The 22698-nt window shown below is 41.9% G+C and overlaps 1 protein-coding gene across 3 annotated transcripts in view; it reads right to left on the bottom strand.

Moving 5' to 3' along the window:
* Window positions 1–704: 704 nt before the first annotated feature.
* The window catches only part of LOC122932164 (DNA repair protein RAD51 homolog 3-like), a 76226-nt gene continuing 54232 nt past the window's right edge, over window positions 705–22698 (bottom strand). For 2 of the 3 annotated variants that reach the window (XM_044286421.1, XM_044286423.1), the window contains 3 exons: window positions 13541–13601; window positions 3718–3778; window positions 705–2154 (listed from right to left, as the gene is read on the bottom strand). In XM_044286421.1, coding sequence (XP_044142356.1) covers window positions 2050–2154; window positions 3718–3778; window positions 13541–13601 — 227 coding nt within the window. In that variant the 3' untranslated portion in view covers window positions 705–2049. The remainder of the gene's footprint in view (window positions 2155–3717; window positions 3779–13540; window positions 13602–22698) is intronic. The other variant, XM_044286422.1, reaches the window with a different exon arrangement.

Here is a 22698-nt window from a genome sequence, read left to right as displayed (position 1 = left end):
ATCACATTAATGCTTATGAAAATGTGTAGAAATCTGAGTCTCACTTCCTTCTGGAATTTGCATCCCCATCTATCCCTTGGTTGAACTTGATGGACTTTTGGATGAATTTTTTCAACCGTATTAACTATGTAACTTGTTTTGTTAACATCAAACAGTATTGGAATGTAAGCTGGTGCACCTTTGGGATCTATGGCATGATTATTCTGTCTCACTCGGTAAGGTGGATGAGCTAAGCCGTTTATCCAGTAGACCAGATCTTGAAGCAGCATGGAAAGGCAACACTTATGAAGCAGAGCAGGAGGACTGGTGTAGATAAGCTGGATGGCCAATAAATCAGAACTGAAGTGAGGGCTGCTATAGCAAAGTTAAACTCTGAGGATCCCTCGTTGCGCTACTGATTCTGCCCTCTCTGGATGTGGGCTCTTCCACTTAGGTCCGACCGGATATGTTCACGAGTCAGGAACACATTCGGTCAGGAACTGGGCAGAAGAGCCCGCATCCAGTCCCAGCAATCACATAGGAGACGGTGGAATCGGTGGCACAATAGAAGGGTCATTTCTGAGTAGACTATCTTCCCTCCAAAGGTCTGCACACAGGAGGATTTTTACCAAAGCCCAGAGAACCCCTTTAATAAGCACTCAAATATGATGAAAACAGAAATATAGGACCAGAACTTTTAATCCATTACAAATCAGTGACACCATCCCTACTAATAAAGCAAAATCACGTCACCTAATGCACGAGAATAAAGTAGGGCCTCTTTTTGTTAGATTTAAAGTAAAGCTGAATTGATTTTCACAAGGGAGTATTGTATACAAGGACAAAACATGAGAAGTGACGACTAGAAGCTGTGATGTGTTCTGCATCAAAAAGAGCTTCTACTTTTGCAAAAAAAAAAAAAAAAAAAAAACACACCACAGAATTTTCTCTAAAGGGGGAAACTCAAAGACTATTAACATACCAAAAACTGTTATTCTAAGGATACGCCAACAGTAAACGTCCCCCAACAATAATCTGGTCACTAGAAATGGAGCACCAAGTTCATGCTAAAACATGCCTGCACCTCAATGACTGCTCAAAACAAAGTATCTTTTAGCAGAATTATATATTGTATGACAGCAGCAGATCTCTCAATACGCATACTGTATAGTAGGAACAGATCCCTCCAATTAGATATAGCAGGAGTAAATCCAAAGATCCCACAAAAAGTGATACGAGAACCAGATTTCCATCCTCCTTTTTTATATTTTAGATAGAGGAGGAACAGGTCTTCAGATCCCTTGTAAATGTACTAGTTGCTATGGTGTACATTTTATATATTAGTAAGTGCCATACAAGTGGCCAACCCCTTTAACAAAACCTTTATATGTATGCTTCCTTCAAATTATTACTTTTAACATCTGTAGTCCAAAAAAATAATTCTATGATCATATCTAGAGATGGGAATATAGGTTAACAGCAAAACACAGACATAGAATTAATAATTGAGCATATTTACTTCAATAGAAGACAGTATACAGACATAGAACTAGCATTATTTGTGATTTTAAACATTATTACCATTAAAAAGTTTACATGTATAACAAGTTTTCCAAGATTAGAAACAAGGTCTGGCCCCCCCCCCATTCCCCCCGACCCTATTGCTCCTAAAGGCTCATTTGCATATATTAAAACATTTTTCTCAGCAATGCGGGCACATGTGAACATGGGACCAACACAGATGCCTTCAGCTGCCAAGTGCACATGTAAGAGGCCAGTTTTATAGGGACAAATCTGCAGACAGATGCCCTTTAAATGTTCAGCCCACTTCAAGTAAATGGATGTGAAGTTCAGACACAGCCCATAAACAAAAGTGGTGCAGATTGTGGAAAAAAACTCTTTAACGAAAATAAGCATTGTCTTATATTAGCAAGTACAACAATTATAAGATTATCTAGTGATTATATAAAAAAACATCTTTGTACTTTCACGCTTTCATTCTTTACTAAGTGCATGGACAAAATACAAATAAATAATTGTTCAATTTAGAGTAAAATTATATATATAAATTTAAGGCTGGTATTCTTTATCATGTTCCCTTAGGCGCTTGCGTGGGTTTATTTCAGACTTTGCTGAATTTGGCTCGACAGCTTGTACATCTCGAAAACCTTTATGCTTTAAAAAAAAAAAAAAAAAAAAAAAAGTTATTGAACAGACCAATTCTGATTGAGCTATGTATAAAAGTGTCACGGCTCTGGTAACAAAAAATTTACTTTTAATTAATACATAAGTAATACTAACTTAAATGTACAATGGTCATAATAGTCAAAGAAAAGTGAGGTTTGGAACAGCCAATTATTTTTGGCATCAGAATATTCCCAGCAAGACAAGTTGCTAGGGATGTGCTGCCTGTCAACCCCATATAAAGGCTGTAGTTTTTTGGCAGTGTATTCCTATCAGCCAGTCAGTCTCCAATGGCTCAAAACTGGATTGGCACTGTGGGCAAACCAGAAAGATTATCAAGGAATGCCATTTTGACATGATGTTCTAAAAATTCACAGATGGAGAAAATATTCAATGATCTACAGCAAATTTAAAATTAGGGCCTCTGTACGAGATCCATAAAGGTGGGTCTCCATAGTCCTTCAAAGGATATTCCAGTGGTTTGTCAGGAGAACAGCCATATCAATCGGTTGTTCTCAGTTTTGCTGAATACCCCTCTAGCCTTCTCTACAACACTCAAAAACATACTGCATTGGGTGTTACACATTAATGGTGCCCATACACGTCCTGGTTTGTGGTTTACTGCAATTTTCCAGTGCTTTGTTTTGGGCTGTGTGGCTAGCACAAGTAAGGCACATAAAAAGCACCATATCCCCAAATCACAGCAATTCCTGCTAAAGTCATGTGAAGGTACTGTCTCATGGTTCTTGTTCATGGATCAAAAATCTCTATGCAGTCCAAAAAAGTGTGAATGTGGCTTGATCAATTAGATCCCTTCTTTTCACATAGACAATACATAATACAAGGCTAAAGTAGAATCAAAGCACCTAAACATTAATACATTAATTAAGGACATATAATTTCACAAGCCTCTGTGCAGTGTAAGGTAAGACTCTGAATAGTAATCAGGACCCCCTGGCAATGTATTCACACATGTCTGATGTCCTTATCACCTTGATAAATACAACCAGGAATGGACTCCTCTAGGACTACAGACATTTCGGTAACATGGCCACCTAGCTGGTAAGGCCTTTTCTTGTGTTTTTATCAAGGTGAAAAGGATTTGGAACGTACGTGAATATATTGCTAGAGAGACCTTATACTGCATTGAGTGGGTTTATCCTATGAAGTAATAGGCTCTAGATCATTTTAGATTTACTTTATCCCCAAAAGGTATTTCATTTCACTGTTTATACATTAAAAGTTATGTTTTATTTTTAATTTCACCTGGGTAAGGTATGACAACTTACAAAGTGCATCTGCGTGCTTATTCTTTTTACCTGCACAGTTTTTATACCCAAGACACTTTAGCAAGTAGCCGAGCTGAATTTGTCATTCAGCACAAAAATACGACTGTACGTGATATCTTAATAACAGAGTTAACAGGATACATAAGCATTGCAGGCTCAAATAGTTACATGAAAAATTCTGAACTTGCATCTCTGTATCTACTCACTCAAATGATATGGAGGATAAATTATTTTCCTGTAATATGATGTACAGATAATGCCTTACCGTTATTTGAAATTGTACAGTGACGTCTTTCTGGTTTGATGCCTTGTTTAACGCTGCAAATCTGAAATCACAGATACCTTACATATTACAATATGAAAAGCTATTATGATGGACAAGTAATTTTAGAAATGGGATACCAGAGGGCACCGCTATTAACTAATTTCTAGACAAAGATACACGTTGCAAATATTCTGCATCTATTAAGAGTCATCCAGCAAAAACCTATACACAGGATAGGTGATAAATGTTAGTTCACGGGGGTTTGATTGTGGGCCCCCTGTAATCCAGAGAATGAGTACCCTTTCTAAACGAAGCGGTATTGCACATGTTTGTCCACCACTTCTTTGGGACTGACAGCAAGAATGAGGCACTGGACCAACATGGCCCTTATCAGTGTGATAATCCAAAAAGTGCTGTTACTATTAAAGTACAACTTGCATTTAAGTCAATGGGTGTCAAGATAACACTCTTGCAGGTTTGTGACTGACCAGCTCTCCATTTAGTCTCCCTCCGGACACAGCTACCACTGATGGCATTGGCTTGAGGAGCAAGTACTGTGCATGTTATACAATGAAGAGGTCTCAGCACCTTCAAGCAGTTTGATCAGTGGGGTTGGCAGAAGTCGAAAGACAGGTCATCCATATTTATGCCAGAGGCAAATTCTTTTCCTTGTGGTCATTCTAGCCCATTTTACTATATTAATATTACAATGAGAGAAAACATGGAACACTAAAAATATATCTTTTTTAGGTATAGCACTCTGTAATCTACAAATGTTTTTGCTGATAAGCAATCATTTGGGAGTGTATGTTTTATAGTTAAGTATTACAGCTTTGTTTTCATTCAAAATTTTTACAAGCATCTCAGTTTTAGACACACACATTATGAAATCTTTGGAGATTTTATGAAAAGGCTATCCAAGAAGTAATTGTAATGATATAATAATACATAAACAATCAACCATAGTCACTTCTGCACTAATTGTCCCCAAGTGTGAAACGTTGGTAGAGGCTGAATAATAATAATAATATCAGGCAGCATTTTTTAATGCTTGTACAGATCATCTTTCTAAATAACACCACTCATCAAGATTGCTGAGCTAATATCTAACTAATTATTTTATGCCCATGCTGCAATTATCCCTGCAATCCCAGTTAAAACACAAGATAATAAAATAATATGTACAACGATGGTGGTATGAACATACCTTTACTGTGAAAGGATGGAAAACTTTACGTGAACCTTGCTTATATAAATGGTACTTGGTCCTCATTCACACTTCAGTGAATCATGGACGTGTGCAGTTTGTGTTCTCCATGGACAGCACACATACCTATTGACTGTTAATCATTGACTGTTAGGCCTCATGCACAGGACCGTTGTGTGTTTTTAGGTCCGCAAATCGCGGATCCACAAAACACGGATGTGTCAGTGTGCATTCCGCAATTTGCGGAACGGCACAGACAGCCATTGATATAACTGCCTATTCTTGTCCGCAAAACGCGGACAAGAATAGGACAGGTGATTTTTTTTTTGCGGAGCAACGGATGCGGACAGCACACGGAATGCTGTCCGCATCTTTTGCAGCCCCATTGAAGTGAATAGGTACGCATCCGATCCAACAAAACTGCGGCTTGGATGCGGACCAAAACAACGGCCGTGTGCGTGAGGCCTTAATGTGATTGTTTACACATCAGTGGTTTTCAACTGAACATAGGTGAAAAAAAAAATCACGGGAGAACGCACTACTTTGGTCTGTGAAGCGGCCCAAACACACCTATTTAAGTCTATGGGTCAATGAAAAACCACTGAAACAACAAGGATAGCATTCATGTTTGGTCCATTTTTCACTGACCACTTGTAGGAGATGCTTTGGAAATTAATTTTCAGCTGAGAAGTGTACTTGGAAAACAGAAGGCACACTGGACGGCAAAAAACATGGACCAAACATGGATCCTTCACAGATGAAACATGTACGGATTTTCCACGGACATCAAATGGACACGGAAATATGAAAGAGGCCTAAAGAACAACAATGCATACAACTGACATATAGGAAAACCATTAGCTATGAACTTGTGCCCAGACCCCAGGCCCCTAACCTTAACCTGTATTACAAAGCTTGTTCAGTGCATATATATAATAATATATATTATTATGGTCCAGTGAGGTGCAAAAAAGCTAAATGTATTTGCAATTTTGTGACTACTTGTACAAACTGCTAATTTATGGCAAAATAGGGCAAAAATGATTAATAGCTGTGGGCCAAAGAGTTGAAGCTATTGTGCAACTGATCTACACGTATTCTCATATCTTGTATTGATCCAGCCAGGGCTCAACATTAACTATGAACACTTTACACTACACAGAACCCTAAAAGTAGCCACAGTACATTTCTCATCTTTATCAGTACAAGTCCTGTACAAGGTTTGCTCATCCTGTTGATGATGGCTTATCCGTATATGGCTGACCCTTTGCATGTGCACTTGGCATAAGAAAGAATCTGTGTTGGTAAATTAAGTTTAAAGGGCTTCTGTCACCCCACTAAAGTGATTTATTTTTTTTGGGCTAGTGAAATTAGTTATATTGCGATATATGACAATATAATTGTGTTACTTACTTTGATCCAGCAGTTTCTGCAAAAAACGAAGTTTTAATATATGTAAATTCGGTCTCTACCAGCAAGTAGGGCGGCTACTTGCTGGTAGCTGCTGCAGAAATCCGCCCCCTCGTCGTGTTGATTGACAGGGCCAGCCGGGATCTCCTCCTCCGGCCAGCCCTGTCGGCATTTCAAAAATCGCGCGCCTGTGTTGATTCGGCGCAGGCGCTCTGAGATGAGGAGGCTCGTCTCCTCAGAACTCCCTCAGTGCGCCTGCGCCGATGACATCACCGAAATAGAAGACGTCATCGGCGCAGGCGCACTGAGGGAGTGCTGAGGAGACGAGCCTCCTCATCTCAGAGCGCCTGCGCCGAATCAACACAGGCGCGCGATTTTTGAAATGCCGACAGGGCTGGCTGGAGGAGGAGATCACGGCTGGCCCTGTCAATCAACACGACGAGGGGGCGGATTTCTGCAGCAGCTACCAGCAAGTAGCCGCCCTACTTGCTGGTAGAGACCGAATTTACATATTATAAAACTTCGTTTTTTGCAGAAACTGCTGGATCAAAGTAAGTAACACAATTATATTGTCATATATCGCAATATAACTAATTTCACTAGCCCAAAAAAAAAATATCACTTTAGTGGGGTGACAGAAGCCCTTTAAATATATGCAAATGAACCTCTAGGAGCATTGGGGGTGTTGCCTTGACACCTAGAGGCTCTGCTCTCTGTGCATCTGACATACCCTCTGCACTTGTCCTGGCATGATCACACTTACATTGCAGAGAGAGCAGAGCCTCTAGGAGTAATGGCAACGCCCGTGTTGCTCCTAGAGGCTCATTTGCAAATATTTTTCTCAGTAACGCGGGCACATATTAATAGTGGACCAAGTGCCTTCAGCGGCCCATGGAACAGGTCAGCCAGTTCTAAAGGTACAAATCTTCTGACAGATGCCCTTTTAATTCCCCTCTGATAAACACATAGCACTGCAGTTTTACAAATAATTGTATGAATGGGAATATTTTAGAAATACTGACACAATTTAAAGGCACGATGACACTACTCATTGTGAAAAGTGCAAAAAAATCTCTGCTAAGAGAATCGTGTGAAGAATGCAAAGTATTCTTGTAAATTCAATCTTGGACAGTGGCATTCTACTCAGCTGAACAAATTATGTATTGTGAAAGCATTTTCACGGCTTTCCTCTTCTGCAGACTCCATGGCAACTTAGTGAAGACAAAGACGTACTAATCCAGAAAAAAGTCAGGATGAAAGATGTTTTGTACATTTAAAGCTGACGCATTAGAAACAAACAAATAAGTGGGCCAATTGTTAGGCTCTGGCTGTAGCAATATGGCAGCAATGTCACTAGCGGACATTCTCAGGTCCACATTTTAGAATATTCTGTCTATATATGTAGTTATTTACTTTAGATTTTCATGGACAAAGCTGTTTATGGCTTGGTTTTTGTGAGACTATATTAGAGCTGGTTTAAGGTTGATTTAGATTATTTTTTTAGGGAAGGGAATATGAAAAACCAAGCACTTCTGCCACTGTCTTTTGAATTTTTACACCATGGACTATGCGGTATAAATGAAATGTCAATGGTCATTGGTTACATTGATATCAAATGTATATCGTTTTTTTCTGTTTAGTACTTTAGCATATTTTTATATCACTTTCTAAATGAGCTCGTTTTTTTGCAGGATAAGGCCTCATGCACACGACAGTATTTTTTCACGGTCCGCAAAAACGGTGTCCGTAGGTCCGTGATCGTTTTTTCGTCCGTGGGTCTTCCTTGATTTTTGAAGGATCCAAGGACATGAAAAAAAAGTCGCTTTGGTGTCCGCCTGGCCGTGCGGAGCCAAACGGATCCGTCCTGAATTACAATGCAAGTCAATGGGGACGGATCCATTTGACGTTGACACAATATGGTGCAATTGCAAACGGATCCGTCCCCCATTGACTTTCAATGTAAAGTCAGGAGTCCCTTTTATACCATCGGATCGGAGTTTTCTCCAATCCGATGGTATATTTTAACTTGAAGCGTCCCCATCACCATGGGAACGCCTCTATGTTAGAATATACTGTCGGATATGAGTTAGATCGTGAAACTCAGATCCGACAGTATATTCTAACACAGAGGCGTTCCCATGTTGATGGGGACGCTTCAGGTTAGAATATACTAAAAAACTGTGTACATGACTGCCCCCTGCTGCCTGGCAGGTGCTGCCAGGCAGCAGGGGGCAGACCCCCCCCCCTGTTTTTAACTCATTGGTGGCCAGTGCGGCCTCCCCCCCTGTAGTTAACTCATTGGTGGCCAGTGGGCCCCCCTCCCTCCCCTGTAGTTAACTCGTTGGTAGCCAGTGGGCCCTCCCCCCTCCCGCTGCGATGTCTGTGTCCGGTCGGGAGTTCCTCCTACTGGTAAGTGACAGATCATTAGGCAATGCACCGCACAGACCTGTCACTTACCAGTAGGAGGAGCTCCCGGCCGGACACAGACATCGCAGCTCGCAGGTAAGTATAATGCTTCTACGAATTGCTAAGTAACCATGGCAACCGGGACTGCAGTAGCGTCCTGGTTGCCATGGTTACCGATCGGAGCCCCAGCGATTAAACTGGGACTCCGATCGGTACTCTCCACTGCCACCAATGATAGGGGGGGAGATTTTAATTAGGAGGGGGAGGGAGGGGAGAGGGCCCACTGGCCACCAACGAGTTAACTACAGGGGAGGGAGGTGGGGCCCACTGGCCACCAATGAGTTAACTACAGGGGAGGGAGGGGGGGGGGCGCCACTGGCTACCAATGAGTTAACTACAGGGGAGGGAGGGGCCGGCCGCACTGGCCACCAATGTGTTAACTACAGGGGAGGGGGGAAGTCTGCCCCCTGCTGCCTGGCAGCACCTGCCAGGCAGCAGGGGGCAGTCATGTCCACAGTTCTTTTAGTATATTCTAACTAGAATCGCCCCCATCACTATGGGAACGCCTCTGTGTTAGAATATACTGTCGGATCTGAGTTTTTTGACGAAGTGAAAACTCAGCTCTGAAAAAGCTTTTATGCAGACGGATCTTCGGATCCGTCTGTATGAAAGTAACCTACGGCCATGGATCACGGACATGGATGCCAATCTTGTGTACATCCGTGTTCTTTCACGGACCCATTGACTTGAATGGGTCCGTGAACCGTTGTCCGTCAAAAAAATAGGACAGGTCATATTTTTTTGACGGACAGGATACACTGATCACGGTCTCGGCTGCAAAACGGTGCATTTTCCGATTTTTCCACGGACCCATTGAAAGTCAATGGGTCCGCGAAAAAAAACTGAAAACGGCCACGGATGCACACAACGGTCGTGTGCATGAGGCCTAAGTTGGATTTTTGCCAATATTTTTGGTCTATAGTACATATCATTTATTGTTTAATTATTCTTTTTTGTCGGACAGCAACCCTGCTGTCAGACAATGCCAACCATGGCCCTGGGTCCCACCAACCCAGCAGCACAGTGCCACAAACACAAAGGCCACACGCAGTACTGCACCATGTGAACAGTTGTCTAACACAACATGTCCATTGCTATCAGGTACTGCAGGTCAATGACCACTATATGCAGACTTGTGTGATTAAAACCACCTGTGCCAAATGGGAGGAGTGCTGATACCAGTAATAAAGAAGAAATGCCATGGATGGCATTGTCGGACTGCAGGTTTGCTTTTTGACTCCTGGGTCCTGCTGCCTACTAGGGCAGTGCCGCTTTGTCATCGCAGTGTGCTGCGCCTTTTTTTTCAGAGTAGTAGACCACATGAAGAGGCAACCTTGGCGTGGTCAGTGGGCTTATGCCTTTTGATCAAAATGTACACTAATGCCTCTTGTACAGCATGCAATATAGGGGGCTGTACACTATTGCGCTGAGAAGTGAGGGTAATTAGATCTAAACATAGCATTGTGGATGTGCGATCCAGTTCTGTTTTTCTCTCCTTGATATAGTAAAAGTAACTTGTGCTCTTCATTCTCTGGGTCAGTGTGATTACAACGAAGCCACATTTGTATAGCTTTTCTTGTGTTTTAATACAATTATTTTTTTTTAAAGGTAGGAATTTTTTTCCCCCTCTTTATCGCCATATTCTTCCTCCAATAAAATGTTTAGATTTATGTCTATGGATCTGTGTGAGGGCTCAATTTTGTGAGGAGATCTGTACTTTTTAGTAACACCATCTTGGGGTGTGTATGACTTTTTGATCACTTTTCATAAAAAAAAAAATTGGGGGTGAAAATATGGCGAACTGACCGTTTACCATATGGAATTAATATTTTTATAATTATATATACTATTTTTAGACATGGTGATGTCTATGTTTTTATTTATTGTTTACTTTTAATTTTGGTGAAAGGGGGTGAGTTGAACTTTTAGATTTTTTTTTTTTTGCTTTTTAACTTTTTTAAGTCACCTTATGTGACTAGAACAAGCAATCTTTAGATTGGCCATTGGTAGTTAATAATGGATTTTTTTCCATTATTAAATACACAATTCAGTATATTTCACCTGGGGGCCTATCACTACAAGGTCCCAGCTTCCCTGATCTCCGCCAGGGAAACCTTTTACCAATAGGGAATCGTTGCCCCTGCTTTTTCACTACTCAGATGCTGTGGTGACCACTGATCGCAGACATTAGTCTCGAGTGTCTGTTGTGAGAAACAGCAGGCACTCGGAAGTTATGTTGCATGCTCCGCTATGGAGTGGAAGCCATCTTTAAAGACTTGACATCTGGCATAATAGCACGGTGGATGTTGGGAAGGGGTTAAATCAACTGTCCAGTGCAAACTTATTTTTCTGTACTACAGCTGATGTAGTTTGAAGCAATATAGCAGGGCTGGCCAACCTGCGGCTCTTCAGCTGTTCTAAAACTACAATTCCCACCATGCCCTGATGTAGGCTGATAGCTGTAAGCAGTCTAGGCATGCTGGGAGTTGTAGTTTTGCAACAGCTGGAGAGCCGCAGGTTGGCCAGCCCTGCAATATAGTGAAGCAACTGGTATGTTATAAAGGCACTGCCTATGGACCCACAAAATGGCCACTATTTTCTGCTTAAAGGAAACCTGTCACTAGGATTTTTTGCATAGAGCTGAGGACATGGGCTGCTAGATGGGCACTAGCACATCTGCAGTACACTGTCCTCATAGCTCTGTGTGCTTTTATTGTGCTAAAAAACTGTTTTGATCGATATGCAAATGAGCCCGATATGTGTCCTGTATCCGGAGATGAGTCCAGCGGAAAGGAGCCCAGCACCGCCCCGCGTCCTCCGAATCTCCTCCTTGCTGGCTGACGTCACAGAGCTGGAGCGCCAAAATCTCGCGATGCGCGAGCTAGCGCATGCGCAGGGTCGGCATCATGTTCATTCATGCCAGCACAGGGAACGAACTACGCATGCACTAGCTCGCGCATCGCGAGATTTCGGCGCTCCAGCTCTGTGACATCAGCCAGCAAGCAGGAGATTCAGAGGACGCGGGGCGGTGCTGGGCTCCTTTCCGCTGGACTCATCTCCGGATACAGGACACATATCAGGTCATTTGCATATCGATCAAAACGTTTTTTTAGCACAATAAAAGCACAGAGAGCTATGGGGACGGTATTGCAGATGTGCTAGTGGCCATCTAGCAGCCCATGTCCCCAGCTCTATGCAAAAAATCCTGGTGACAGGAGGAACTCATAGGAATGGCATTACTCTAGGAACATGTGATTTTCCCAGCTTTTCTCACAAGGTCTCCCAGGCTCTACAGTTCTTCCTGTATGCTTGCTGGACCATCAAATAGTTGTCCTTGGTTATATGCCAACTATCTTTCTGATTTCTTGATGTAAGATATAATCACTCTTCAATATAAGGCGGTGAAGGTACAAGCTAGCCGTACACATTATAAAAATTGGTCAATGATCTTTGTTATGTGGGGGCCTCCCAACACTTCCCCGATGGCTGGCAGGGAAAGACCTCAGCAGAGGCCATACATTTTACAGTAGGACAGAGGCAATATTCTTAAAGTTTTTAAAAGAATTGGGTTCCTATACAGAAATCCAAACCGGATTCACACAACGCTAGTTATCACACATGTATACACACAGGGCAGCTTCTTCTGGCAAGTTATCTGTATATGTAGGGATGCTTTAAATCTAACGATATAATACAGATCTAAATACTATGCATCTTTGTACATATAGACACATAGATATAATGTAAACATGCATTTTGGCCAAAATTTTACTAAGTGCTCATAAATGTTTCCGATTTTTTTGTCTACACATATTTAACCCTTTAGTATAGCAGTTTGTTCTTCACAGCAAATCATTCCTCTGCAGCTGGGGCAGGAAGTTACAACCATCATTTGTTACATTATGGACTATAAGGAAAGGGGTTTGATAGCTTAATAACATAAAAGCTTTTCTTGTTTTCTGCTCCACGTCTTCTCTGCATGTCTGTAAATCTTCTGTTTGCTAATACATGTGGGGACGGCATAGATTACACCTCTAGTTCACCATGGGAACTAACAAAGAGTTAGTTAATTATTATGGAAAAAAAAAACTGGTAGAAAATATTTACCAACGTACAACACTGACGGCCTATACTTTTTATGGCCATTAATTCATCTTTGGTGGGGGCTCAACCCTACTAATAAGCAAAATGAAGGGGCAGCAGTGATTACTGGAGCACTGCACCATTATCCCTTCAATAGCTGATACAGTGTTGTCCATGTACACGCAGCTGTGTCTGATACTGCAGCAGTTTAGTCCCATTCAAGTGGAGAGGATAGTCCATCTCTGATACTGCAGCAGTTTAGTCCTATTCCACTGGAGAGGATAGTCCATCAATGTTCTATATTGTAAAACCCCTTTAAAATATGCAGTTTATAAATAGGAATATGCTACAGGACTACAGCAGCCTGAGCCATAGCTCTAACAAGAAAGTGGAAAGTTAAAGGGGTTTTCTAGAGCAATAAATATTGCCAAGAGGGGTCAAAGGGAACTGATATACACCCTTCACAGATCCCCCGCCGATGCTATTTCAACACTGCTCTCCACTTCCTGCCCGGATTTAACATGATGGAAATGCCAGGAAAGGCCTGCTCAGTCAAACCCCGAGCCCACTGACACCAATTTACGGTATATTGTGCTGGAAAAACCCTTTCATCAATACAATGAAGATTTATAGAAATATTGCTAAATACAAGCTAACCTTTGCAATCCTTCCCAGTGAAGAATGATCCGATTAGTAGCCGCATGGCCCCAGCTTTCACCTGTAAAATGGATAAAAAAACAAAAACAAAAAAAAACATGTTATTTAATGGTTATTATGAGGGTATGATCACTCAGCGTGGTCGTGCTGTGGCTGCCCTGCGTTCAAGTACTGTTCTGCTATATGAGCTGCAGCATGCTCCACTTAACTAATTAGGACCACACTGCTGTATGGTATTCCGGGTGTCATGTGGCCATTAACAATGCAGACCAACTAAACAATGCAGTCCTAATTAGTTAATTTGAGCGCGTTGCAGCTCGTATGGCCGCGTGGTACTAGACCTCAATAAGGCGGCATCATAACCGTGGCATGACTGCACTGTGTGGCATACCCTTAGTCCCCTCTCCAAATGGAGCGGTAGTGTGCATGTCGGTTCATTGCTTCAGTCACTTCTCGGGGTCTAACATAGACAACACTCCACTAGTCCCACGGAAGTGAATGGAGCGGTGGACTGACATACGCACTAAAGCTCCATTCAAAGAAGGGGCCCCAGTTATTGGAATCATAGGTGTGCCAGTTGTTGGACTTCCCCATGCCCGGATATTTAGCATGTAAGTACTTTTAGTGGCATAACCCTTTAATGATAATATGCCAAAGACAGGCATTAAAATTAAAACAAGTAAAATAGGTTGAAAGATTTTGAAATTCACTATAGTGCACAGATTAATCCAAGCACATTTTTAAAAAAAATTTAGAATACAGAATTTGTGTAGTCAACTCAGGGCAACCAGTGCTTCTTTATTATTAGAGGATTTTCACGCTTGGCAAATGAAATAGGACAATGAAGATTAATGGTGGGGATTGTGCTTTCTACCCAGTCAATAATGTGTCATTCAGTGAGGAAGGAAGGAAACCCCTGAGGACATTGTGACTACAAATGCTGTGAATGACTGATTTGCAGGGACTTGACTACCAATCTAAAATAGGCCCTTTACAAATTAAGGCACATGCATGGCAGTCTTGGCACCTTGGGTAAGCATGCTCCGATGCAGTCATTTTTCATACTTTTGAAACATGGATTCTGGTGCATTGCTCCGGAATGTGGATACCTCATGGCACATAGTTTTTTCAGTCTTATTGCCAATAGATGTATCAATATGTTTTCAATCAGATCAACATCCCAAAACCTTTTTTACGATTATCACGAGACATGCAAAATAACTGCAACAACTATTCCTTTTGTAAGGCCACATATAAAATGCTATAATCACAGAGACAAGAAATGTAAAAATGTAAAAAAAGAACTACGGTAAACCAGTTAATGAAAAGTCAGATGATAGAGCTCATTTCATTAGATTTTGTCTATTGCCACCTTTTATTATGGCACAGTCTTTTTTCAGAGTAATTTTGCACAGACCCTGTGTCAAAGAGCCAATGGTGGCTGTGCGGAATCCATCTCCTATTGGTTTCAAAGGGAGGCAGTGCTGCAATTCATGTAATTTCTTGGCGAGTTGCCTGGTCGGACAATGCCGGAAATCATGGCGGGTGTTTGCTCAGGGTTTTACTCCATTCAATGGAGCTAAACTGTGAGTGGGTCCACGATATTCACATTGAAAACTGCACGGGGCTTCTGCTGCTGAATATACTGCAGATTTGGTCTCTGCAAAATCTGCCATGAGAATGGGGCCTAAATATAGGTCTTTATAGCTTATTTGTCAACCTGTGGCTCTCCAGATGTTATATTATGTCAAATACCAGTGTTCTATTGGTCTGTACTTTTCATGGCAAGCCGGGACTTGTTGTGCACAATTCCATGAAAGCCACAATATGTTGACCACTGATAGATGATTTACATAAAAACTAACAGGTCCCTGGCACACCAAAATAAATTTGGAAAATGCAAATTCACATAATATTTTTTCTGTTAATGAACATTCCTGTATTAAAGGGGTTGTCCCATACCCATATTTTGACCCAGGCAGCCTCCCAGACAAGAGCATCGGCGCATTTTATGTTCAGCCTTATTACAGTAACACACGGCCGGGCGGAGGCTTCGGCCCAGCAGTGAGCCCAGGGACATCACCGGCTCTAATGGGCCGACATTAGCGCTGCCCTAGCCGTTTTACAGGCTAGGGCAGCACTAAAGCCTGCCCATTAGTACCGGTGACGTCCCTGGGCTCACTGCTGGGCGGAAGCCTCCGCCTGGCAGCCATAAGGAGACCCTGGTACGTCACCGGATCTCCTGAAAATGCATTTTCCCTGCACGACTCAGCGCAGGGTAAACAAGAGCATAAAATGCTCCGATGCACTTGTCAGGGGGTCTGCCTCGGTGAAAATATGGGTATGTCCGGGTTCAGCTCTGAAAAAACTAAAAAATATACAAAGCGGATTCCAAAAAAGTTGGGACACTATACAAATCGTGAATAAAAACTGAATACAATGATGTGGAGGTGCCAACTTTTTTTGTTTTATTCAGAATAGAACATAAAATCACAGAACAAAAGTTTAAACTGAGAAAATGTACCATTTTAAGGGAAAAATATGTTGAATCAGAATTTCATGGGGTCAACAAATCCCCAAAAAGTTGGGACAAGGCCATTTTCACCACTGTGTGGCATCTCCCCTTCTTCTTACAACACTCAGACGTCTGGGGACCGAGGAGACCAGTTTCTCAAGTTTAGAAATAGGAATGCTCTCTCATTCTTGTCTAATACAGGCCTCTAACTGTTCAATCGTCTTGGGCCTTCTTTGTTGCACCTTCCTCTTTATGATGCGCCAAATGTTCTCTATAGGTGAAAGATCTGGACTGCAGACTGGCCATTTCAGTACCTCAGATCCTTCTCCTACGCAGCCATGATGTTGGGATTGATGCAGAATGTGGTCTGGCATTATCTTGCTGAAAAATGCAGGGTCTTCCCTGAAAGAGATGACGTCTGGATGGGAGCATATGTTGTTCTAGAACCTGAATATATTTTTCTGCATTGATGGTGCCTTTCCAGACATGCAAGCTGCCCATGCCACACGCACTCATGCAACCCCATACCATTAGACATGCAGGCTTCTGAACTGAGCGTTGATAGCAACTTGGGTTGTCCTTGTCCTCTTTGGTCCGGATGACATGGCGTCCCAGATTTCCAAAAAGAACTTCGAATTGTGACTCGTCTGACCATAGAACAGTCTTCCATTTTGCCACACTCCATTTTAAATGATCCCTGGCCCAGTGAAAACGGATCTTGCTTAGAAATGGCTTCTTCTTTGCACTGTAGAGTTTCAGCTGGCAACGGCGGATGGCACGGTGGATTGTGTTCACTGACAATGGTTTCTGGAAGTATTCCTGAGCCCATTCTGTGATTTCCTTTACAGTAGCATTCCTGTTTGTGGTGCAGTGTCGTTTAAGGGCCCGGAGATCACGGGCATCCAGTATGGTTTTACGGCCTTGACCCTTACGCACAGAGATTGTTCCAGATTCTCTGAATCTTCGGATGATGTTATGCACAGTTGATGATGATAGATGCAAAGTCTTTGCAATTTTTCGCTGGGTAACACCTTTCTGATATTGCTCCACTATCTTTCTGCGCAACATTGTGGGAATTGGTGATCCTCTACCCATCTTGGCTTCTGAGAGACACTGCCACTCTGAGAAGCTCTTTTTATACCCAATCATGTTGCCAATTGACCTAATGAGTGTTAATTGGTCTTCCTGCTCTTCGTTAGGCTCAAATTTACTTTTTCCAGCCTCTTATTGCTACTTGTCCCAACTTTTTGGGGATTTGCTGACACCGTGAAAATTTGAATCAACGTATTTTTCCTTTAAAATGATACATTTACTCGGATTAAACGTTTGATCTGTCATCTACGTTCTATTACAAATAAAATATTGACTTTTGCCATCTCCACATCATTGCATTCAGTTTTTATTCACAATTTGTCTAGTGTCCCAACTTTTTTGGAATCCGGTTTGTATTAAAGGTAAGGAATATTTACATTAGAAAGGTTTGGCCTTTGCCCGTTTAAAACTTTGAGCTAAGAGTTGCCGAGTAGATTAGGGCATTAAAAACAAAACAAATGCTACATACACTAACAGTGAAGCTTTATTTCAACTACTTACATTAAGCAATTACATTTAGGGACACTTTTGTCAATTTTTCTTCAACTATTAACAAGATATAAAAAAGGGACATGGTGAGAATGGTGAGGGGCCTGGGGAATTTATGTTCTTTTATGCCAGTTTTCCTGTGTAAAACACTGAAATCTATGGAGGCTCAGAGCTGCCATAGATCACAGTCTAGGTGCATGGACTGGCAGCGAATGTACAAAATGTATGACATTTCAGAAGGTGCGGGTCCCACTCCTATCTTAAGAATGATGCCCCTAAAGTGAAGGGAGAGCATGGCCACCGTTCGTTCATCGCTAGCTTGGCCATTTCTGGCATTTCTTGGTTATTTTACGAACAGTAAATGAAGAGGTGGCTATACTTGTATGGCTTGCTCACCTTCACTTCAGGGGTGCGGTTCTGGAGAGAAGAATGGTTCACAGAGGTCAGATCCACTCCCATCTGACATTTGTCGCATATTGTAGTAACATGCCATAAATATTGAGATGGGCCAACCAATTTGAATTAATTTTACAACAACATCTAAAATAAGGATTATAATTTGATAAGATGTCATACAAGGGTTAAGTGTGTTTGTGATATAACACTGTTCCAAAACCTGGAATATGGTCATGTTCCATGCTGAGTACAATTCTACTTACTGCACATCAGATAAGTGATCCTCATGTCCTTGGTTTACGAGGGGTGTTCAATAAGTTATCTACCCCAGCATGTTCTGTCAGTATTAGAGAGCTTAGCTTGTCTGTGCAGGTTGATACATGTCTGGACATGCAACACACAGAGTAGCCGTATAGTCTGATGAAAGCATTGGAAGTGACAGGATGGCAAGGGCAGTACAGTGGGGGTTCATAAAGAAAGTCAGGGATTTGGAGCTTCGTTCCATGATTAAAAAAGGAAGAAGAGAAGGCTTAAGAAATTCATGAAAGGATGACTGCTGTATATGGTGAGGACGCACCTTCCTACAACCAAGTAAAGTTTTAGGCCAAGCGGTTTAAATGGGGCGGCGAATAAATTTAAGAATACCCCTGTTCAGGGTGACCTGTCGAAGCATCTTCAGAAGAAACGTGCCATAAAGTTGAGGCCATGATTTTGGAAGATCGTTGGCTCAAAGTCAGTGCTATAGCTCATAAATTAGGCATTTCAGTTGGCACAGTTTCCAGTATCATTCATGATGTTTTGATGATGTCAGTTCCTGGTGGGTGCCACGAATGTTGACGCCTGAGCCAAAAACTTGTCGCCAGCAATTTAGCCAAGAGAATTTAGACATGCTTAGAGAAAAATCCAGGAGACTTCTATTCTCAAATTATTAGGGTGATAAAACACTGCCATGATCCTGAGACCTAACAAGAGTCCATGCAATGAAAGCACAAGGGGTCACCAACTCCATAGAAATTGTGTACAACAGTGAGTTGGAAAGATCATGGCAACAGTTTTTTGGGATACAGAAGGAGTTTTATTACTAGAATTCATGCCACACAAGACAACAATTACTGGAGACCCCCTATACTTCAACAATGAGGGCATTACATGAGGCAATCAAAGATAAACACCGTGGGAAGTTGACGGCAGGTATGTTGCTGCTTTACGACAATGCAACAGCTCACAAGTTTCGCAAATCGCAAGCTGCTATCAGGGAATGCAGCTTCATGGAGCTTAACCATCCACCCTACAGTCCAGACCTGGATCCCAGTATTACTTTCCCTTTCGGAGCCTGAAGAAATTTCGGCAAGGGCAATGATTTTTCTGATGCTAACGAGGTCAAAAAGTTGGTAACAACGTTCCTGCAGCAGCAAGAAGTCTCCTTTTATTCTGAGGGCATCTGATCACTGGAGGCAAAGTGGAATAAGTGTGCTGAAGTAAAGGGGATTACACTGAAAAGTAGTACGTTAAATTTGTTCAGAAAATTTAGTTTTCATATTCAGGTAGATGACTTATTGAACGCCTGACGTACTTTCAAAGTGTTGAGATGTGAGATTAATTCTGTATGTGGTTTATAGTTTGTAAAACAGGCTTTGTTGTTATCATGGGTGCATAGTGTCTTGCTATGTCACGATGCACATCTGTCAATATGTTTTGCCATAATTTGTATTACATTTAGTAAAATGCATACAAATACATTCATGAATAATTCTGTCTCATCTTACTGGTGGCCATTACTGAAAGCATAGTAAAATGCTGTATATTTATTGTCATTACTGACATAGCTGGCTTATTCAAGGAGCTGAAAATAACTTTTGCGGTGCTGTGTTTTCTTATTTCTGAAAGCCATAAATCTTTTGTTCTTCTGTTATTGTAGCCATATGAGGACTTGTTTTGGGAGAATGGGAAAAAATAGCAGTTCCTCCTTTGACTTTATGGGGGGGAAGGGAGGGGGGGTTGTTTGTACAGCGTCCCCGTGCAATATAAATGACGTAAAGTTTATTCTAAAGGTAGTTAGGATTATGCAAGACCCACATTTTCATTTTCAGTTAACGTAACTGTGTGAGGGCCTGTTTTTTGCATGAAGACTTGTAGTTTTTAGTGGTACTATTCTGAGATGCATATGATTTTGTCATCACTTTATTTTAATGGGAGTTGAGATAAACAGAAAATGATAATTCTGACGTGATTTTAGCTGTACATGGTAAATAAATTGTTAGTTTTATAGTATGGGTTGTTAATTGTGTGTACTTTTTACATAACAAAGCGTTTTGTAATATGAAAAGAGTTTTTATGTTTTTTTAAACATTTTTAAAGGTTTAGTTAACAGGTTTTTTTTTGTTCCACTATGGTACTTCACTTTGTGATCACCTGTAAGTGTAGCACTGACAGGCATCTTATTAGGATCTGTACAATGAAAGCATCCTTGGGGGGCCTTCATTAGGGTCTTTTCTTCCATGCAAACAGATTGGCACCCCGTAACTGCACTGGAGGGGTGCCGATAAGTTGACCAAAGGAGCTTTCTTCTTCAGTCTAACCATTTAGATGCTGCAGTCACTATTGACCATATCAAAGGGACTATACAGCCAAGTTCGGAGCTAGGTTAAATCTCACTATTGCAGCAGGGTATCAGCTGTATGTTACATCTGTGCTTTCTGTCACTTTGCATTATGGACCAGCCACCAGCAGCAATGCAAAGGTATGGTGCAGGGCTGAAGCAAGATGGTGTCTGGATTCAGAGCAGAGTTAGGTGTCAAGCACTTGGCTATATTTTGGATCCAAAGCCCACAGGTACATGTTGTGGCTCCAGTTTTACAAAATAATTGTGGCTTAATCTACTGTAAGATGTATTACAGAGGTATTCTCCTCTACAAGCATTGTTTCTAGATGACAATTCCTTATATATGCAGCATACAGCAGCACATGGACCCATAGGCACTCCACAAGATGCTGGTGAGAGATTTCTTCTGCACACAGCATTACATAAGCATTTAAAGTTTTCCAGGAATAGAAAAAAATAATAAATGTGTCAGCAACAATAAAGCCCTAAATATCTTTAAATGGAATGCGTCACCTATAATTTTTCTGCCAGTTATAAGCAATGACACATATTCTTGTCTTTTAATCTGATTTTGTTTTCTGATTGTAGATTATTTTATTCAGTTTCTTGAACATTATTATGGGGACAGTCATCTTGCCAGAGGAGGAGGGGTTTGCCTTTATGAAAAGTCATGTCTAAAGCCCACACCCGGGGAAGATATAAGTGAGGGACATGAACATGTGGAGTCACTGTGGGTAGAGATACATGGTGGCAAAAACAATAATAAGTTACTAATAGGAGTTTACTATAAACCACCTAATATACCAGAGTCCACAGAAAATCTACTACTAAATGAGATAGACGAGGCAGCAAATCCTAATGAGGTGGTTATGATGGGGGACTTCAACTACCCAGATATAGACTGGGAAACTGAAAGCTCTACATCTCATAAAGGAAAAAGGTTATTGGGCAATAGCCAAAGACAATTGCCTTTCCCAAATGGTTCAGGACCCAACTAGAGGGACGGCCATATTGGACTTAGAACTAAACAATAGACCTGACAGAACAACAGATATGCAGGTTGGGGGACACCTGGGAAATAGTGACCATAAAATAATGAACTTCCAATTGTCATTCAAGAGTGTTTTCTTAAGGGAGGCACAAAAATACAAAAACTTCAAAAAAGCTAAATTTGACCAGCTAAAAGAGGCCATTGGCCTCACAAACTGGGACAAAGTCCTCAAAATAAAAATGCAGCCACAAAATGGGATATTTTAAAAGCATCCTAAACTCTAATTGTGAGAGGTACTGTACATACCTTATGGGGATAAAGGGTGACGAACAAGAAAAAAAACAATACTTCCGGTTCCGGGGCTGGTATGAGGAGTTGCGCTTAGCGGAGCTCCGCCACTCTCCCCGACACCATTACCCTCCGTTCATCACCCACGGACTTCGATAGCCACACAAAGTGTGGTAAGCGCTAGTACAACGCTCACCCTGCATGGAGAGGTACCTGCTTTGTAGCGGGAAGAAGCCGGAGGACGGTGACGAGCCGCGGCCTGAACAGGTGAACCAAGCAGTCAAGATGGCGGCCGAACATGAGGTCGCGCCGCAGAACGCTGTTTCAAACCAGCCTCTGACTTCCTCACAGGGGGATATGTTTAGCCCTACTCCGCTTTCAGCTGCGGATCTCAAGCGTTTGGCGATAGAAGTTGCCGCACATTTGGCACCTGACCTCAAGACCACACTAGCGGCAACAATTCAAGAATCCCTTACAGAGCTGCAAGAAGCTTACAACCAACAAGGGTACCGCATAGAGGAGTTTGAGCAGCGGACGTCTTGTGTGAAAGAAGATTTAAACGGCACACAATCGCGGGTGTCAAAATATTACTGCAGACGGTGAATGAGCTGAGGGATAAAGTGGATGACCTTGAAAATCGCTCCCGTCGCAGTAACCTCAGATTAGTGGGTCTCCCTGAGGAGATACCGGGCTCTGAACTTAAGCATATTTGTGAATCGGACCTCCCCAGAGCGCTGGGACTGTCTGTTCCTCACAAAGTAGAGAGGGCGCATAGATTGGGATGA

This window comes from Bufo gargarizans, chromosome 3 (assembly GCF_014858855.1).
Source record: "Bufo gargarizans isolate SCDJY-AF-19 chromosome 3, ASM1485885v1, whole genome shotgun sequence".
Lineage (NCBI taxonomy): Eukaryota > Metazoa > Chordata > Amphibia > Anura > Bufonidae > Bufo > Bufo gargarizans.
This window is presented reverse-complemented; position numbering and strand designations above follow the sequence as displayed.